General features: G+C 39.3%; 1 protein-coding gene across 7 annotated transcripts in view; it reads right to left on the reverse strand.

Annotated features, from left to right (window-relative positions):
- CELF2 (CUGBP Elav-like family member 2) overlaps window positions 1-21363 on the reverse strand; it is a 536651-nt gene that overhangs the window by 366742 nt on the left and 148546 nt on the right. Inside the window, exon 1 of one of the 7 annotated variants that reach the window (XM_079304441.1) lies at window positions 1908-2214. The exons of 2 other annotated variants lie outside the window; for them this stretch is intronic. In XM_079304441.1, the coding sequence (XP_079160567.1) occupies window positions 1908-1960 (53 nt within the window). In that variant the 5' untranslated portion in view covers window positions 1961-2214. Of the gene's footprint in view, window positions 1-1907; window positions 2215-21363 lie in introns of those variants that run through there. 4 more of the 7 variants (XM_079304443.1, XM_079304446.1, XM_079304432.1 and 1 more) reach the window with 4 other exon arrangements.

Below are 21363 nucleotides of genomic sequence, written 5' to 3' on the forward strand. Positions count from 1 at the left end.
TAACCTTCTGCATCCTGCAGTGGTGCTGCACCATGTCACATCTGTGCAGGGCTGCTGCTCTAATCATGCACAGAAACTACACAGAAATGTCCAGACTTAATCACATCTTTGACCTACTCTGTGTCCATACAGCTGCAGTCTTCAGATTCACACACAAACTTGGGAAACTTCAGGCATGCTGTAGGGAAAAAATGCCTGGGAGATATTTGTTTTACGGGTATGTAAAATTTCTGGTTTTTTGGCTTTTTTTAAAAAGAAAACAGGATTCTTCAAGAGGGCAACATTATCCCTTCTTTCAGTCTGCTTGACTTTCACATCCTCTGTGTCATCCTTCAACTCTGCACAAACCTGGCATCACCTGACTTGTCTCTCAGAGCAATCAGAAATAGTCTCACAGAGCTGATAAAACTTACAGCAATTCCTAGAATAGCTCCTCTGGAGCACACATGCTGTAAGGCAGCACAAGTGGGACTCAGCAGAAGCATTTCAGTGGCATTGGCTGGTGGGGAGTGCCAGGAGCCAGCCCAGCCCTGCTCTCTGCTCCTGCAGGGTGATCCCAGCCCAGTGCCACTCCCAGCCCTGGCTCCTCCATCCCTCCCAGCCCCTCCAACATCCACAGGGAACTTTTGGAGTCAAACAGAAACTCATCATTCTGTGCTGACAGCCCCAAAACACTTGAAAAACGGAACAAAGTAAACTTGCAATAAGCTGCCTGTGCCAAGCCTCATACCACGGGCAAGGGTAGAGGGTCTCAGTGCCCAGTCCTGCACAGAGGCTCAGAAAATGGTCAGAGAATTTTAAACACCTAAAATAGAAAATTCAGTGAGGGGAAAAACCTTAGTCATGTAAGCAAACTTTATACTTTGACTCTGAAGTGTTGTTTTTCCTCTCTGAGCTCAGAACACAGTAAGTTCATTATAAAATTTATCAAGAATCTGAAGTATACTTTAAAATATTATTATTACATATATGGCATAATAATATCACGATTCATAGCCCTCAGTCCTCGCAATTTACTCCAAAAAATTATTGGGTGCAGGCAGCTTCATGTTTTGCAAAAAAGCTGAGGGGTATCTACACAACTTTATATTTAAGTGATTTTATAATTTTGCCATCTACATTCCCAGATGTTTCCAATGTCTTACTGAAGTTTCTGCAAACCATCTGCAAAGTTTTATAGGTCTGAATTCTCAATAAGGCAAAACCAGGCACTTAGAGCAGCATTAAACACTGACATTTAACACTGTGGATCTTCAATATTTGCAGCAAACATTCATGGGGATGTTTCCCCCCCCTTATAATTTTTAGCAGTTCGAATTACCATTTTTCACTATGCAAATTACAAAAACCCCAAACATTAGTGCTGAAGGTAGAAAAGTACCAACTTTAAATTGCCAAACACATGCTTAAGAGAGGCAACAAAGTGTGGAAGTTTCAACAGCAGCATGAGACAAGCACTTCAGTCCCCCTTCCTTCCCCCAAGACTATTTTCCACTTCTTGATCAACTTTCATTCTGTTTGTTTTTGCTTCTCTGGAGTTTCCCATTCATTTCCACGCAGAGCACAGCAAGGACAGCAGAGAGTTAACGCTGCAGTTGCAACTGGTGTGAGCCTTTACTATTAGCTTGAATTTACAGAGCAATCTCTCCTTAAAAAGAAATAAGAAAAACAAAAAAAAAGAACTCCTCACTGCACTGTAACACTGAGAAGTATATTTAAAAATTCTCTCTCGGGTCTCTCTAAACATCTGTTCAAAGATTTTGCTGTATCTTAAAAGGGGCTCTAATTACCAGAAACTCCTTTCTTACTTAAGCCCAGGGCTCGCATTTCGATTATAACTCAAGCTCCAGTTAATTTAGGGCTAAACCCAAAATGCCTGTACCAAACAGAAGAAAACATAGGCCTACCTTAAAACTTTCCAGCTTTTCAGAGGATCCAAGTCAGAGATTATAGACACCATTGTAGTGATAACAATAATAAAATACGTATATTAAAAACGAAAAAAATAAAAAAGAAGAAAAACCACGGCAGGGAAGGCTAACCACAAAAGCAGCAAGTACTCTACTCAGTGTGGGAATGACAACAAACCCAGCACAGCTCTTCCTCCTTCTCAAGCTGATAAGCACTTGTCCCAGCTTCTCTCCACCCCCAAAATCAATCTTGAGCTATATTGCTTCACAGTCCCAGTTTCATTTCTTCACCACTACCTTTTAAAGCCCTTGTAATCTGCTCCAACTGATCAAATTTGACCTTTTTGTAGTCCACTTTATTCCAAGCACAGACCTCAGTTAAATCTCTCTTTATTAACACCGTCCTTCTTGGCTTTCTTTTGGAACAAACACAGCTCAAGCTCGAAGCCTCCAGTCTTTGCCAGCAATCATTTACAGATTACTGCAAGCTGCAGTCTTCTCCTTTTGGGTATTTCCTTCTACCGTTGAGGTTTGTTTTTTATATTATTTTCTGAGGTTTGCTGGTGGTCTCATTTCCCCTGTTCTGTGCAGGTTGGAGTTTGACACTTTTAAAGGAGGGACTTTGTAATGCAGCTCCTCTCCCACCCTTCCCTCCTCCCCTTGTCCCTCACCCCCATATGGAGAGACAGACACACGCATTAAAAGCAGTTCACAACCTTTAGAACACAGAATAATCATTCTCCCCCCTCTGTTCTTTAAATCTATTAGAATTGATAGACTTAAACACAGAAGCTGTGCTTGAAATGCACTGCTCTAAAGCAAGACTGCTATTATGGGGGAATAATAAAAAGTCTAATCATGCAAAGCCAGATGTAACCCTTTGGATGTTTGAAAGGGGAGAAGGTGTCTATATAGTTCCATTAAATTTCTTTACTACTTTTTTTTGCTACTTTTTTTTTTTTACTACATAAAAAATAAATGGTAAAGCATCCTCCAGATTACTATGGTGATAGTAAAAAGTTGTGTAACTGCTGATAGTGTGTATTTACTTTGGAAAATCGAGTTGATTGGCTTCTTTTGTGTCTCTGTAATACTTTTGACACTGATTTTCCTCTATTTAAATATTTCCCTTGCATTTTTTTTCCTCCTAAATATTTTCAATTCATCCTGCAAATGACTGTAACCTCTCTTTGAGCTCCACCAATTCATTGGGATTTCTGGAAATTCCCAAATTAAACCTTTTTTTGGGGAAAAAAGCAAAACAGTACCTTATAAAGTGTTCAGTCAGAACAAAACTACCCCACTTGGTAGATACTTCCACTTAGATATTTATGTCACAGGCATATGTTCCTAGTTTCCCTCTGCCACCAGTTCTCTCTCTCTCTCTCTCAAAAAAAAAAAAAAAAAAAAAAAAAGAGTTAAGATCAGCCCCTGTATGTTAAAAGAAACAGTAATATGGTGGTCACAGAGAGATTTGGGAGATCTGGCAGTGTGTGACACACTCGTGGAAACATAATAAGAAATATTATAAGACATAATAAACTTTTGAGTCTTCCACTGCCTCCTTCTTTGGTGAGATAAAAGTCGAGTTGTGCCTAAAGCATTTCAGGCTCCCTGCTCTGCTTTAGGCTGGGTTTGGGCAGCCTGAGCCCCCCCTTGCCAGCTGCACAAAGGCAGCACAGTCTTGCCCTGGCCAGAAGGTGACACTGAGGCTTCCCATCTCCCAAAAAAAGAGAATGTGACCATTCTGCCTGCCAGACAGCAGCCAGCTGAGAGTGGTCAGACAGAAACAACCAGTTTTAAATCACCCGGATACAAAATGCCTTCTTTGCTCAAAGGCCAGAGCATCAGTGACCCCTCATTTAGGAGAAGCCCTGAGTCATCTGCTGCCTCAGCCAGGTGAAGCTCCTGGCTCAGCTTTATCTGTTGATCAGTTTGTCAAATCAAGCCTCAAGTTCAGATTTTGGAATTTTACATCCCGCCGTAGGCAATGCTTCCAACAGATTTGCTTTGTCTCAGAGGGGTGTAGTGAGGATGAAAACATCAGAGGCAGCTGATGGTCAGATTGCAGGTGCAGCTCTGGGGCAGGAGGGTGGAGGACAGCTGGGTCACAGAGGTTCCACCTCTCTTAAAACCTGCGGGGCACAGGGTGCTTCTCACCTGATACACACATATATCTGAGCAATTCTGCAGAGATAAGGCTTCCACCCACCTCTGGAAGCTTTGTATTTGTTTAACTAAAGGAGGTGGGCAATGTGCTTGTAATGGAAAATTAAATTCAGTTGTTTCTTTGTGGAACTGAGGAAATTTTATTTTTTTCAGCATGGAAAGCAAATAAAAAGGGATTGGTCAGTGTCTCTCTTTATCCTCCCAAAAGTTTGTAAACCATTGTTATAGAGGTTAATCCCTCATTTGAGGCTGAGGAGGACATCAGTGGTTGCAGCACTCTGCCTTTTCTCTTTCCTCTCTACCCTATTGCCACACTTGCTGATTTCAGAGCTACATTCACCTGTTTTCCCATGTAAACTTCCCACTGAATATTTTGAATTGTGCCAACATATTGATCACCAGGCTTGAATTAAGAAAGGCTTCAAGCTTAGCCTGCAAAAAAACCAAAAATCAAAATACTCTGACCTCTCCTGACACATTGACAAGCCAAGTTTGTGTCCTTGTCACATCCTGTTGCAGGTCAAGGTGAGAAAGAGGCAGATGCTCTGTCTCTATCCCCCACTGCAAGATGCTCAGTGTCTTACTCTGTTCATCCCAAAATCCCACAAACTATGTCTATTTCCAGAATTTTATCTCTAACAAGTACATTTTATGCTTTCCATAGATACATTTTTCACTGTCTTCCCACAGAAAATGCTCCATTATTTCTGCCAACATATCCACATGAAAACTGTACTGTAGGAGTAAATATACTTATTCCTTTTTCCTTTTGCACTTATTGTGGTTATTTCTATTTTTTTAATCTCAAATTCTTGTGTCTGGAACAAAAGCCATGTCTCCATTTTGCAGGACCTTGCTGGCATTTTGCCAGCTTTTCCTACAACGCTGAGGACAGCAACTACAAGGCTTCTAAAAATAAAACTACAAGTCAAGTTTAGCACAGAGGAACTTGCAACAGGCAATGGATTTTCCAAAACAGCCTCACGTGTTTCATACAGCATGTAGCTATAGTAGGAGAAAACAAATAAAACAGAAACAGAAACTCACTGTAAAATTATTTTAACTCTTGTGCTTAAGTAGTGGAGTCCAGCCCAGCTTTTAGCCAAATGTTTTTTCTGTTAGGGCTGAGAACTTTGTATTCAAAACTTTTATTTTTTATGCTTTGAGTAAAGAAATTTCCTATGATCTTCAGCTTGTTTGCCAGGAAACCTCCAGCACATCTGTGAAATATTACTTAAGCAAATTTATTACAGTTAGCCAGAAGGCAACAACCCCAAAAATTTTCTCTACCTGTTGAAATCCAGCCTATTGTGGAATTTGTGTCTTTCATGCCATAACATGTTCCCCCAGTGAGAATTTATCAGTTCTCAGTTAATATGACAAAGGACTACAATCTTTCCAAGATTTTGAGTCATGTTAAAGTAAATATATATTCTTTTGAAAACAGCATTCCTGTATACACACATACACAAAAGGATCTCTAAGCAATGTCATCATCCTTAGTTTAGACAGCTGTGGAGTCAAAAAAGTTCCAGATCAGCTAGCTACAAACATTTGAAGGTCAAGTACAGGACAAAGCATTTAAAAAAGCAAAAGCAGTTATGGCTACTGAGCATTAGAAAGATGGTTTTATGCCATGAGATTTTTTTTTCCTCCCCCCCAGCTCTTTCTTTACCAGAATCCTGTTGGACTGGGAACTTCATAGTGTTGGGCAGGATAATGAACCAAGTATAGTAAGCAGTTTGGGTTTGTTATTTAATCTTCTTTCAAGGCTGTTATCTCACTCAAAATATTTTAGGAGCCAAGGAGGTTCTGCCAGAGCACAACCTTTTAGTCAGGGTGCCCAGCAGCCTGGTTATCACGCAGTAATAGAGAAATAAATAACCTTCTAGCATCTTCCCAATACACATTTTCCGTTGCTCTTTCATACAAAGCAATTTTAAGTTATTTGAAAGAAATCTTGGTCTTTTACCAGGGAAACCTCACTCTCCCTGGGGAGCCTGTTGTTAAACAAAAGCTCAGCTATTAAAGAGTGGCCTCCAACTTCAGGGCTGCTGTTGGGGGCTGATAAAGGCTCTTCTCCAGACTGTCTCATGCTGTCCCTCCCCATCAGCCTTGCCACCCCCCTGCCTCTCCTCCCAGTCCCTAATGCCTCGCCTTTTAAGCAAGGGAGTGACTAATTGAAAATGCATTCCAGTGCTTTACAAGCAGTTTTTTTCTTTCCTGCTGACCAGCCAAATGTTTTAAATTTGGCAAGATGCTGCTTTAACTTGGGAACTTGAGCACTTGTTCATGGCCTGGATGTGTGAAAAAATTCTGGCTGAATTCAAAAATTCTAATGGAAAAAAATTAATTAAAGATCTAACTCCTAGAACTGGTATAAATAAGTCCAAGTATTATTATGAATATTTAAGGCTACTCCATTCTTTCTTTGTGGAATACATGATTTGGGAGACAAGAATTTTTAAGTCCCAAGTCTAAGAAATTCCCGAAGCCATGCAGTGGTGCTTGTACAGAACCAGAGGAAAAGCAGTCACAAACAGGCATAAATCCAGCTGACAATTACTCTTTGGGGATTGGGAACTGTAACCAAAACTCCCCGGAGGCAGCAATCCTAATTCACTGCAGGTCAGTGGCCAGCTGGGCTGGGATTCAGCACATCTTATCACACACTGTAACTTAGAAGCTGGCTTCATCCAGTGGCTGAAGAGATTGAAGGGTTTTGTTTCCTTGCTAATTGTACAAAGCCTGCACTTTAACAGTTAATCATTAATCTTAAATTGCATAAATGTGTCTCATACTTATCGACTTCTCACTTTTGCAGTCTGAAGAGACAAACTTTCAAGAGATGGTATTTTTTTTTTTCAAATCCTGATTGTGTTTTTAATGGATTTTCAAGTACTTTCAGGTTTTTCTCATGACAACTGCTGCAATAAAAAGCCTCACGAACAAAGATGTGTTTTGTGTCTATTCACCTAGCAGAAAATCACTATTACGACATACTTCATTATGAGAGAAATGCTTTCCAGCCTCTCTGAAGAGACAGTCATCCCCAAACTCCCATCAGCCTAATTGTTTTTAAGGTGTTTGTAGTTCACTTTAAACAGCATATGAGCCAAACATTTATGTCCTCTGCTGAATTTCTCTTTACTGGCCAGCGGGAAGGTTTCTTCCTTCTGCAGCGCTGGCGGAGTGAGAACACTTCTGTATCTGTGCCCTTCCTCACCCAACAGAAAGAATGAAAGGGAAGAAAAGCTCCTTGTATTTGCCAGACATGTTCAAAAAGAGCTCCTTGCACACCCCAATCTGCTTCTTTCATTCCATTTGGCAGAGTCAGGGGTCAGATTTGGTGGAGAGGAGGAAAGCAGCAGTTAACTGTTCCAGCGCCACAGCAGAGTGAGGAGCCAAAGCTGACACTGCCTGCTTTTCATTCCCATTCTTTTGGTGTCAGGTCATACAGTGAGCACCAAGAGGTCCTTATGAAGCCTTATGAAAAGGTTATTGTTCAGACTGCCTTCATAACATAGCCCAGAAAATAAAAACTTTGGTAATGACCTTAATAAATGACCTCCTTTGCTATGGAGGCCGTGTTTTCACATGGACCACAGCTGCATTTGTACAGCCCCAGTGCCACCTCATGCAGCATTGGAGGACAAATCTAGGGTAAAAAAATCTAGGAGGGTAATCAGTTTATGCTGAATGCATACTGTAAAATGTTTAGGAAACCATTTCCAAAGAGACAAAAGAAAATTATTAGTGCCTCTACATCCATATCTGTCTTTTAATAGACTCTTCAAATATTTACCTCTGGTTTTCTATCCATCACAGAAGTTCAAGGAATAGGATGATTATTGGTAAAGGACTAGGTGGAGATATTCAGTTAATTCCTCTCTCTTTCTTCTTGACATTGAGAAAACTGGTTTTTTATCTGTGCCCTACTTTCCCATCTGGGAGGGACATACACCACCCTAGCAATCTACAGAGCAGAACACTAGGAACTTAATAGAAGACACAAAAATTGGCAGCTTTATGAAATTCCCTCCTTTCCAAGACTGTTTTAAGTATAAATCAACTGAAATACTGGTTTGTCATTCAGTGTAAAAGAACATGATCTGTTGAGACAGATGGCTTCTACCACTTCAAAAATTAAAGACCTGCTGTAGCAAAGTAAGGAACCCCTGAAGCTTTAAAAAAGTGATCTATACTATATACCTTAGAAAGAAAATTATTTAAAAGCTCCAAAGTTGTAGAGGGAAATAAGAGAAAAAAATAGCAAAAGGGAATAAATATTCAATTAAGAAAGTGGTGAAATAAATGGTCCATTTCTGATATTCATAAAAGTACATTCAGGCCCATGATTCTGAAGGTGTTAAGCTCAAACACCTATTTTATGCACTGAGTTTATATCTGTTAAACAGAAAGAGAGGTACAAGGTCCCATGTGAGAGTGTGCTTTGCTATTGACCTAAAGATGATGACATGTGAGTAGGGAAGAAGAAAATGCTTCAGATGCCAGAGCAATCCCATACATATTTCATATCAAGGCATGGAGGAGCACCATTTTAGCCTGTGCCTGAGTTTGCCCTGATGCTGGTCAGGATTCAGGATTTGCTGTACTCACTGCAGATAACACTGTTTCATTTTCCCTTCCTATTACAAAGGCTGGGAAGAGCTGACAAAACAGGAAGGCAACTTTTTGCAGTAACAGCTGGCAGGAGATTTTAATAGACACAAAAACCAATTAAGTGTCCTGATTCTGGGCATGTAACTCCCCTGGAGCCTTTGTTTAGAAGTGCTTATCTGCTTGCATAGGCACAAGCATCCACAAATCCATGTACAGGTGTGTGTGTGTATCCAAACAAAGCACCACAGAGTGCACTGAAATGAGCTGTTGCTCTCCTGAGGAAAAACCCAACATGTTATCCCTGTGAAAACAGTACAGGAGAGTGTTTCATAACAGTATTACTTCATCAATAGAAGGCCGGCATTAAATTCAGTTCTAAAGGACAGCTTATCCATAGAAAAAGTTCACTCTAAAGGTCCTAATTCAGGGAGAGTCAGAGAAAGATTTTTTTCCTTATGTATTGAATGCAGTTGTTTACATTTATTATCTAAAGAAACGTCTTTAATTTCTGAAGAAGCAATACTACAATTTTTTTTTCTCTTTCTGAGGACTACTCATTTAAAAAGGGAGCATCACCTAAAGATACATACATACATACATTAATTCATTCATTCACTCATTCATTCATTCATTCACCCCCATGTTGGTGATTCCATTATTTCCTACATCTGGTCATAAATGTTCTGTATCTTTCAAAGCATTAATAGCTATTATAGCCCAGGCTAAATTATTTATATACAACAGGTCATAGTCACACATATAATTTGTTTACAGGAGATACTTTCTTTCCATTCAGAAATGCTCAGAGTCTCATGCCACCCTTTTTTCTCTTGCTGACCTCATTTACACAAGCTCAAGCATGTTAGTGATTTTTCTCCCAGACAAGGCCTAGGCTGTGATTCCAATAAAGAGAAGCACAGGTCCCCATGTTGAAAATAAAACATTTTTATTGCTTTCTAAACCTCGGGCATAAACATTCATTGCTTCATCTGACAAAATCCAACCAATAAAGACTGCAAAAAGAGTGAGATTAATAGAAGCAGCTTTCTAGAACATTGCACTACCCCCCAGACACTGTAAGCCTAGAAAATTGCACATGGTAAAGTTTGGCCTGTAGAAGAACAAGGAAAATACCTTTCTTTCCTCATTTAAGTGTTCAGCCTAAGCAAATCCACACATCTTGGGAAGCTGCAGGACTCAATACAGGCTGAGTCCCCCATGTCTGGACTGGATCTGGTGCTAATAATTCATGGGGTGTCTTTGGGAAACTTCATTTCTCAAGTTCCTGTTATATCAGATAAGCAGAGATCAGTAGTGAAATCATAGAATGCATTGGGTTGGAAGAGATCTCAAAGATAGCTTATCTCACCTGCTGGAGCATTCCAGCAGAACAGGTTGCTCAGAGCCCCATCCAGCCTGGCCTTGGGCATTTCCAGGGATGGGGCAGCCACAGCTGCTCTGGGACACCCTGTGCCAGGGCCTCACCCTTTATAGCAAAAAAATTTCTACCTAACATCCAATTTAATTCTAGCTCTTTCAGCTTCCCATCTTACATTTCACTGCTCCCCCATCTGACAGAAATTTAAAGGACTGAATTGCAAATTGTCTCTATTGCTCAACATCTGGGAAAGAGCTCTGTCTCTGCCTGAGGAAACCAGGAGGGGTACATAGTGCTGTTTTTCATGGTAGGTTCTTCAGATAATTTATATTTCTCTTTTAGTTTGTAGCTTGTCTGCAAATGAGAAGTTCCAGCTGTTGCTAATTATTCCTTACCCAGTAGTTTGAGAAAGTTTTTACCTCTTGCATAAAGAGGTGTCTAGTCACTAACCAGGATGCTTTAAATACCTCAAGACTTTTTTATTTTATTTTTTTCTGTTTTTTTAGTTTCCATCTCCTTAAGAAGTAAGCAACCTTCTTTTCAGATCATGGAAGCTGAATCTAAAATTCATGTTCATTTCATGATGTCAGTTGTGGATTCAGGCTTCATGTTGACATTGTAGATATCACAACCTGACAGTGCTGGCCCTAACACTTCTCCCAAAACAGAGTAATGCAGATGAAGCCTGTTTGGGATATTAATTGGCCTGTGTTCAACCCAGTAACCTGTGGTCATGGACAGCCACAATCTCCCCTGGACTGGCAAGTGATGCAAAGTACAAACCCTTGAGGGCCTTTTTCCCATTGTAATGTCTTAAGGGAATGGTATTTTTAAAGGAACTCCTGGGTTATGTTTGTTACATTCTTATTAGTCCAATATTTTTTGGCCAAACATTTTGTATCTTTTCTTATATTTTTGCTGACAGATTGAGCAGCCTGTGCATATGTGGGGCAGCCCAACTGCCTTTTTTGAATTGACATAACCTTAACCATAAATAAAATTTCTCTTCAGGGCAGATTAACCCAATCTATATATTTAACATAATCCACTCCCAATAAATGTTTCTAGATATCTAAATTTCTATGAATTTGGAACAAATTTCATTATTCTTGTGTGATATGAGCAAATATTTCTGCTGTGTTTCAAATACAGCACCAAAATATCTGTCATCCAGGATCTAGAGAAACCCATTGCCCACCTCCATCTTTCCTGATGTACTATTGAAAATTTTATCTCTGGGTAATCATGACCTGCATCAAGAGTTGATATAAAGAAGGAAGTATGAAACTACTTTAAAAGAAACTGTTTTGAAGGAGTATTCAGCCCAGCATGGAAAAGCAGTGCCATTTTTTATCCTCACCTCTATATTCTGAATATTTTCCAGGTCTTGCTGAAGCAAAAGCCTACTCCCCATCTCCCATCTGGCCCCTTTCCCCCACCATCAGAGGTGAAAATGATTTTTATGAAACCACCTAAAACTGATATTCCAAACTCTTGTCTGAGCAAAATTGTCATGGGAAGCTATCCTGACCTGTGTGTCAAGATGGCTTTTGGACACCTGGCATGGAAAAACAGCACTTGAGGATTAATATAGCATGAAATCTTTATTTTCTTCTGTAAACCCTGGCACAAGACTGGAGGAGTAGTAGCTGTGACTTTATCAGCCATCGAGTTTGGCAGAAAGGAGAGCTTTACCAGGATCAATGAAGTGTTTTGGATCAGGATTTATTCTGAAGGTCTGCTCAGAGGAGGAAAGGGAAGGTGCTCTCCCCTCTGCAAGCACTGCATGTGAATTTATTGAGAGCTGTCATCTAAAGCTGAGGGACTAAATTCAGTGTGTATGGACACTCTTTGAAAGACTGCCAAAGTCTTCAGAAATAGGAGCATAAATTGAAGGTGAACAAAACTGCAATTGAATCTATCTCCAGCAAATATAATTAAGAAAAAAAAGACATTGGACTTTTAGAAATAATGTATTTTTCAATAATATAAGAAAAGGGGTCCTAAAGACAGGAATTCTAGAATTAAAGAGTGATAGAAGAACCACTTTGAAGTAAATAGGCTATCCCAGAGCCAGAGACTGTTCCTGCCTTACCAGCAGCAATACCAGGATGTGGCAATAATGCTCACAGTCCCTGAGCTAGAGCACTGCTGTTTGCTCCTGGCACACCTTCAGCTTTTCCCACTTGGTTGTAGTCCTGACAGCCACCCCCTGCTCTGCCTCTGGCTTCTCTATTACAACCTGATATATTTCATAAATTTTCATTTTTCCCTATTCCTCCTTCCCCCCCACTCATTTTCTCTTGCTGTCTCTCTATCTAAAATTGCTGTCCATACTACTGGGATGGCATAAGCTTCCAGCCAAAGGGATGCTCTTTCCTCACTGTGGAATTATGATAATCTAATAAACCATGAATAAAGAAGTGTCTATTTTCCAATCAGTTTCATTCAGAATTCTTCTCCTTTGGAAAATTATCTCTTTGAAAGCACCAGTATGTGAATGACTAGCAGGTATGTGCTCAGTTTGCTGTGCTGAATGTAATCATGCCATGATCATTCATCCTTAGGCAACACAGTCTAGGGACAAATCCATCTTTATCCAACATAATGAAGTCCAGGAGAGACTTTGTTTGCATCGAGCACAATATCATTTATGTTTGAAACATAAAAAAACCCAAACAAATCATCATTGATTATTTGCTACAAGTGCATGGCTACAGTAGACTTGACTCAGAAAATGAAATAATTGAATGCTAGAATGAGCTCATTTGGAAGGGACCTTGAAGATCGTCACATACCAACCCTGCCACCCTGGGCACCTTTCACCAGATTGCTCAGTCTGCTGTCCCACCTCCCCTGAACACTTGCAGGGACTGGTCAATCTCCCATCACACCTCCATTCTCCTCCATTATTACTGACTGTGCTTATGGAATAACATCCTGGGGTTTGCTTTGTACCTCTTGCTTGAAATAGTTGAGTGGAGTGTGCTGGGGAGACACCTTGGCATCACCACACCACATCCCTGATGGGTGTGCACCCTCAGTCCTGCCAGGGCAGATGCAGGCTGTGGGTTTAGTGCTACTCCTGCCATCCATGTCCATGACCTTATTGACCAGCACAGATCCTCACAGCACCAGCCTCTGGGCACTTCCTATTCCACTTATTCACTAACTCCACAGATATCTCAATTTCAAGCACCCTTTTATGGCAAATATATTTTATGTTTTATAGAGACCCATTTTTCAGATTCCTCTTTTCAAGAGACCTGGTGTGACCTCATGCTGTCCCAGCTTTGACTAGAGACCTTCTGAAGTAACCCCAGTCATCCTATGAGCCAAAAATCCTCTCCACTCCTTTTGTTTTTTTTTCCTCACTCCAGCCATTTTGGGCTGTTTATGGATAAACATACTAAATCTGTTTATTCAAACCAACAGTCTTTCAACAACATAACTGTATGAGGTTTTTAAAATATAAATTCCCAGTTCTCTTGATTTTAATTCATGGCACAGAAAGAAATTATCTCATATAAGAAATAAGATAATGTATTTCAATGATGAGCAGGTGAAATTGAGTTTGGACTGCCTGGACCTTCACCTAGCCTTCTAAACAAGCTGTTTTAAAATCCTGTTGGCTGTTCCAGCTATGATTTGACTGAAATATGAGCACTGTGTGTATGGTTTACCAGCTGAGAATCAGGCTGACAGTGGGGAATGGGGGGAGACTGTTGTCCAGTACAACTCAGCCAGGTTATGTCTTTCACAAATCTGCAAATCAGGCCTTTTCACAACATTCTCCAATCCCTGGAATATCACCTGTGCTGTGACTGTAGCCTGCCAGAGCCACCCTGACATGTCTTGCCTGTCACCTTCCAGCTTCCCACATTACTGAGATAATGGGGGGTGGGGAACATCTGCTCCCCTGCATCCTTCCAGAGCTCAAGGAGCAAGATGTGGTGATGAGATTATTTATATTAAAAAAAAAAAAAAAAAAAGAAAAGGAAAATAAAAAGGAAAACAATGGTGCACGGCACATGTTGGGATGTTTTGAGGATTGTGCAGCAGCTGAGGCTGGGGGATCTGGGGGGATGAGTCACTTCAGGCAGGCACAAAGTTTCCCCAGCACTTCCCCACCTTAGATGAAAGGAGAGGAGCTGGAGCCAGAGCATCTGGCAGCTCTGTGGGAGCAGAGCCTGCAGAGGGACTGGGCTGCACACAAAGCAAAACCTGCTCTGCAGACCTTCCCTGCTCAGCCACCAGCAAACTCAGCTCATCCACATCAACCAGCACCAGCAGCAATTAACCCTTATTGCCACTCTCCAAATGGAAAAGAAGCTTAAACCAAAGAAGAATGAAATGTTATGGGAAGGGTGACATTAAATTAAACCTGTGGTACTTTCAGAGCCATTGCCACTGCAGCCAAGAGGAATTTGCCACAGAACACACAGCAAGGGTTGGGAAGTGCTGTAAGATTCATAGTGTCCTACTGGTGTCACAGCACTAAACTATATTCACAAAGGGTTTAGAAGTTAAATTTGAAATAGAAATTCATAGGAGAGGCAACTGAACAAGCAGGATAATATGTCACCAGAAAACTAGATATGTAGAGCTTGACAATTTGTATGAAAATCCCAAGACAACTTCCTCATTGATCAGATTTCTATTGCTGCACAAATCTTCCTCTGTGCAGATTACTGTGAAGCAGTCAAAATTAACATTTGTTCTTTTATTATTAGACTACAAAATTTCCAGCTTTCATAGCTTCCTCAATTATCACTTTCCATTAGCTCCATTAGCCAATCTAACTATTCTTTTTCCTACAATGATTTCAATTTTGAATTATCCAGGAGTAAAACATAGAGTGGAAAGAACCTGGTAATAGTTGTATAGAGTTATACTATTTATTCAGAAATATGTGGACCTATCTCATACTAAATACAGGCTAAAAAGAGGGAAAATGGTTTAAAATCTCTGTAAATGTTACTAAGTATTTGACCACACCTGTTCTCACATGAAATATATTCTCTCTCACACCCCAATATTTATTGCCTATGAAGACCATTAAGGAAAGATTTATTCTAGTTGACACTAGGCAATAGTGATGATAAAACTGTTGGCTGAAACTATAAACTACCATGTTTCTAAAATGACAAAGGACCTTTCCACACAGCTTAATAAATTGTAGAATTTCTGATACACAATTCCTGAATTCAGTTATTTCAAGCCAATGTAGGTAAGTTAAGGACTGTTGATTTCATCAAAACTGTGATGTGCACTTGATGAGACCAAGTCTGTTAATTTGAACTTTTGACACGCAGGCTTTATAAATTATATCTGTATAATTTTTGGAAATTGCAATGGAATGTGACAACCATCACAGTTTCCCTCTCCTTGATTGCTGCAGAAAGTGGCTGTGTCCACATATACCCATCCAAGAAGATTTGGAATCTCAAATTAAAAAATTAATGGCGGGAAAACTGCTATATAAATAATAAAAATATTTTAATTACCTCTGTAATGATCAGTATTAAAAGAGTTTTAAGGTACTAGTAAGTTTGCAGTTTTAAAACAAAGAGAATGCAGGGGTCAGAAAAAATATTAGAAATAGTTTTTAGATTAAATGAATGGCATAATTTTTTTTTTTTCTCAGAGAAAATATTAGTGGCTTTATATAAATTATCTTTCCTTCTAACAGATATGTTGGGTATGATGTAGAGTGGGTCTCTGCTGTTCAATATACCAAGAAATAAAAGTTCAGGTATGTGCCATGATAGAGGCAAATATCTGTGGTTTCTAATCTGGCAGAAATATAGGAAATGTAGAAGAGCTATAGATAGAACATAAAAGCCTCAAATCCTAATTAGGTTATTGATTAGTTCTATAAAGATGGTGTTCTGTTAAACAAAAAGGATATGTTATCCATCCTTTTCCTATTGTAGTGCTGTAGCAGTTCCAGCAAGTTTAACATATAGATTTATACATTTGTCTCTACAGTCCATTTATTATCAAGTAGCTCAGAGGATTTAGTTAACCCCCATCTGTTACTTAAAAAGAAGAAGTGGAAAAATATCAAAGTATCAGAAATAAAAAATAATTTTAACTGGTCTCCATCTGGCAGTTTTAATAGTGGAAATGCAAAGTTGTAAAATGTGCCAACTATCCAGGCTTTGTGCAAAAAAGAAAAACTGTGCTTAAAAACATTTTAAAAGTCAAGACAGGTTAGATAAGAGTTTAGCTGAGGGTCGACTAATTTCAATATCACAGAAATCTGGGTCACAGTTTACCCTAGCACAGTAAAAGTATATTTCCTCTTAACTACTGGGGCTTGCAACACTTTCTTCAGAGATGGAGACAGAGGCTGAACAAGGAGATTTCTGAAATACCTCCTTCTGTAACAGAAGATGTGACATTAATTTAACATTTTTTAAACTCTTTTACATTCTGAATATGGTTTCCTTTTAGTGTTTGGTAGCTAAAGGGTTAAGGTGGCTCAGGAAGGGCCAGATCTCAGACTCATTTGAAAGAATAAAAGAGAACAAACCCTCACTACTACTTTTAGTTGAACCCTACAGACCAGATTTACATACTCCATTAGGAAACTTGGATGCTGGAATCATCAGTGCTACAACATTTAATGTGATATATTTTCAAAGTTAGTCTAAAACCTTTGCACAGCAGGTTTGGAATGATCATGGTTTGCATTTTTCTTCTTCTTTTTTTTTCGTTCTTCCCACTTCTCACTTTTGTTTTGTTTCACTTTGAATACTTCACAGTGTTTGTATTTTGAAAGCTGGCCTATTTTCCCTCACAAAGCAGATTCAGTTTGTGGTATAAATGCTAAATCAGCATGTGTCAAACTTGTTAAACCTTTTTTATGCCAGGCCTTGAAGGACCTGATAAAATAAAGCTGTAAAGATATACATTTTAATAAAACATTATTCATGCACGGTTAGTCCACAAAATATTCTCATGTACTATATAGAAATGAAAAGCAGCATTTCTCTGGCCTAAAGCTAACTTTTTATTACTCCCTTGGTAATTTTTCCTTCTTTAATACTACTTTATTTATTTATTTTACAATAAGCCTTCAGAAAAGGGGTGGCATTTTTCTCAAACTTTTGCATGTGTTTTTTTTTTTTTTTCTTCCCCTGACCTTTTACATCATCTATAGAATAATTTAATAGGGATGTGGAAACCAGGCAGAGTAACTGCTGGAAGCAATATATGCTGATCAAAAGCCAGAGAGAGCAGCTCTGTCAAGAACACAACACTGTGGTTGTGTGGTTCAGGCACTGGCTTGGGAGTCACGAGATCTGGGTTTTCTTCCTTAATCCTCCTGACCTCTCTGAGTGATACCAGCTCTCTGTTTGCTCTGCAGGAATGATAATATTTACATTCTCCCATTCTTTTGTCTATTAAAATGATAGGTGACTTGAGAATCCTACTGTCTTTTGTAGAGCTGTTCCATGGTGCCGTTATTCCAGCTGATGTTTGCAGGTATTACCATGAGGTAAAAATGCACATGAGGGACCCAAGCATCCTGCCCTCGTGTGTGACTGATCCTGCAAGTCTGAGGAAGAAATCCCTGAGACAAGGAGGACTCCAGTGCTGGCCTGTAGGCAAAGCCAAACCTTTGTGTGCTTAAATACTGGAGCATGAGATTTTGCATTTCATAAAATCATAGAATTATTTGAGTTGAAAGGAATCTTTAATGCCACCTGGTTTCAACCTTCCACTAGGTCAGGTTGCTCAAAGCCCCATCCAAGATAGCCTTGAACATTTCCAGGGATAAAAAATCCATAACATTTCACAATCTGCAAGTCCTATAATGCTGGAATGAGCATTGGAATGAGACTGGCATGTCTCAGGTATCCAACACTGGCAGCATCCTGTAGGCTTTCCAAAGACACACTGTAAGGTGCACTGAATTCAGTGGTGCAGAGTTATCTCCTGCTCTCATTCAAGGCATCTCTTTCATTGGTCTGGTTTTCTTCTCTTTGGACCGTTTTCACAATTGTGACTCACATTTTTCTGCCAGCCATTCATTCAGCTGTGTCAGTGAACATGAACTCTGTGCTACTCTCAAGGACATCATCAGATTTTCAGGCTTTGGGAATGTACAGGACTTCCAAAATCTGATCCCCTGGATGTCTCCTTCAATGAAGGGTCCTCTGTGAGAAGAGTAGCTACCATAGAGAATTCCAGCCTCACTAAACCTAAATTTCTTTCCACACTCTCTGCTTTGTGGAAATCAGTATTTCCATGGACATTTGCTTCCTTTTGTCCTTGCTGACCATGCTGCTGCTGACTAATGACCAATAGTCAAGATTAACATTTGGATTGATAAAGACTTCTTCAGGAACAACCAAAGAATTTCTCTTCTTTGGCAGTAACAATCAGTTGCTGTGCAAATATCAAGGACTGTAACTGGGTTAACTACAAAACCATAGAAAACCACAAGGATTGAAGGAGATAATTATCTTTAATACAGCATGACAAAGTATAATTTTCTCTTATTATGCAAAAAATGAGGGGCATTAAGCAAAAGGCAGAACTGCTGCTGGTAATGTAGTTCATCTCCTCCACTGTAGGCACTGGTAGCACAGAACAGCTTATTCTTTCTTTTTCTCCCCATGCCTGAGAGTATTTTTTCCTGTCTTGAAGGAGTCCCACTGTTCTTCCCTGCCTTCCACACCTGCTCCCTTCTTCTTTGCTGAGCTACAAAGTAAAACAATAAACATTCAAGGCACAAAAATTCACACAGTTTGGCTCCCAGTACTCAGAAACTGACGAACTGAGAAGGAAGGGAAGAACTTTTTCTGAGCCTTGAGTTCCTCCTTCAGCAGATGAATGCTCAAATATAAAAGTTTAATCCACATTCTGCCATATTTAGAGGCATTTTGGGCTGAGGATTTCAGTGGGATTCTTGCCAAAAGAGAGGATGAGCAAGGAGTGCTGGCTGGTTGTGCAAAAGTGAGTAGGAAACATTCCTGGGGTTCTGGAGGTGGGTTTTGCTGTGCTGGCTTGCTGGGAGATTAATGCAAACCACTGAGCATCTCCTTCCTCCCCCCTTGCTGTGCCGTAGGTTCAGGAGGAACAATGACATTTTTCTCCTTTGTGCTGCTTTGAAAGCTACTGATGAAAACTGCTACTTAAGGATTAGTTAGTAGTGTACAGAGGAAATTCTTGGAGGGGGGAAAAAAAAGGAACAGTAGATATGCAGTTCAGTCCAAATGTATACAGATTTTTATAAGGCAGGAAAAAAAGCGCCTTTCAAAGAAAAATTACATTTCCAGAAAAAAAATTCCACTTCACTGTTTTTTTTTCCCCTCTTCCTACTGCAAGAACATGTATAGAAAATTCATGGCAAGTTCTGAAAACAAATTAATTCCTTGTTTTGCTAAACATATATTTATGCAATGGTTATACAATTCACAAGCAGAGATGTTCTGAAAAGGAAAGATGGGTTGATTTACCATATCCCTGGCAGTGGAGCTGTTATTACCTTTGCTGCTGCTCAGAGAAATCTCAACAGGTCATAATGTTCCACTGTGTGTCTTAGACCTGAAGGAGCAAGGGAATTCTCATTCATTTAAAGAAACTGCAGTGCTGCCTCCATAAATCTGCTCAATGGGACAAGATGTAGGCCTAGCTCGATGAGGCAAAGATAGTGTTTTATACCAAGTTTTCAAGCTTCATTCTAAATAGTCATTGATTTTGTGGGTATACATCAGATTTTTATGTTCTCCTGGATATCATTGTCTACAATTTCATCCTTTACTTTACAAAGAGCATCAATTGACTGGCACCCAGATTACATCCTACGACATCCATCTGCTGTGGTTTAGGATCTTGCTATAAAGCAATAAAGAACTTTTATTTCATATAAAGAATGATTTATACTGAAGTTAATGCCTTAAGTGTAACACATCCACACGGGGTAATGTTATCACAGCATATATTTCTTCTCTGAGAATTAACCTACAATCCAACTTGCTTTTGCAATGAATGTTTGCATAATGTAAAACAGCCACTTTGATACTAATAGAAATAAATGGCTGAAAGAACACAAAAAATTGAGAGCTTTTGCTTACTATTTAAATTCTTTCAAACAGCAGTGCTGTGTGAAATTCTAATACACTCTCTGCAACAGTCAGAGAGTAAAATGGTTCAAAGATTAGAAAATCACTTAAAAATGTAATTAATACAGGAGCACAATTCTCTGTGGTTTGTAAGATATGATGCATTTAGTGTAGCAAATAAAACATAGCATAGGACAGTCATCCACGTGTATTATACTTCTAATCCATTAAAATATGTACATAGATTTACTGTATTTGCCTTACAAACTTTGTATTTTCTGCTCTGGATTTTGAAGAGTGACTTTTAATTTAATTTTACAGCTTCTTTGCTGTCATTGAGATTTTTTTAGTTAATTTCTTCAGAAAATTCATAGTTTTAAGCTGAGAGTAGTAAGCCTGGAAATTAAATATGTAAGAATATGTCCTAAAAAAAGTTTATCTTCTTCATGATCTCTAGTATGGTGAGTGGAAAGGGAAAAGAGGATGTTGTCTAGTTCATCTTCTACTCAGTCAAGGACAAGTTTACTTATCCCTGGACAGTGTCTTGGTTTTGGTGCCTAAATTTTCATACTGATATTGAGTAAAGGTTCAAGACTAAAAAGATGCTCTTGCTTTCAGCAGTCAGCTGCATCCTGAGCAAATCTGTACATTGATGCTTTGAAATGATGGTGTGCTTCCTGAGGGATCTCAGCTTCTGAAGCCATTATTATGTTTCTGTCTGCTTCATGAAAGTTTTGTCATGAGACAGTGTTGTTTTGCTCATTTCAGAGGAACTCAGTTTTTAAGGATTTCAAAATTTCTGAAAGTTTGACAGTTGCCTGAAGTTACTTTGCATAGACACTAAGATGCTCCCACAGTCAATACACTAAAAGCTTTGGGTCAAGGCAAAAAAACTTTTGTGAGAAGACAAGAGCAATCTGGAACACACTTTATGAATCTTATATTTCTTCCTTGCAGTTCTACACAGTGGTCTTAAAATTTTCCGTACCTTTATACCCTATAATACAATTTCTTTGTCCAGTGAGGAAAAGAAGAATCAAAATTCTGAAAATGGCAGTTTCTACAGTTCTCCTAACTCTTGCACAGGAGTATTATTATGAGACCAAGGAAGATATTATGCCAAAAAGTTAAAAAAACAAAAAAACCCCAAAACAGAAAAAAACCCACACTGCAGACTTTCACAAAATCAATAAAGATGAAAGCA

The sequence above is a fragment of the Erithacus rubecula genome (genome assembly GCF_903797595.1).
Source record: "Erithacus rubecula genome assembly, chromosome: 4".
Taxonomy (NCBI): domain Eukaryota; kingdom Metazoa; phylum Chordata; class Aves; order Passeriformes; family Muscicapidae; genus Erithacus; species Erithacus rubecula.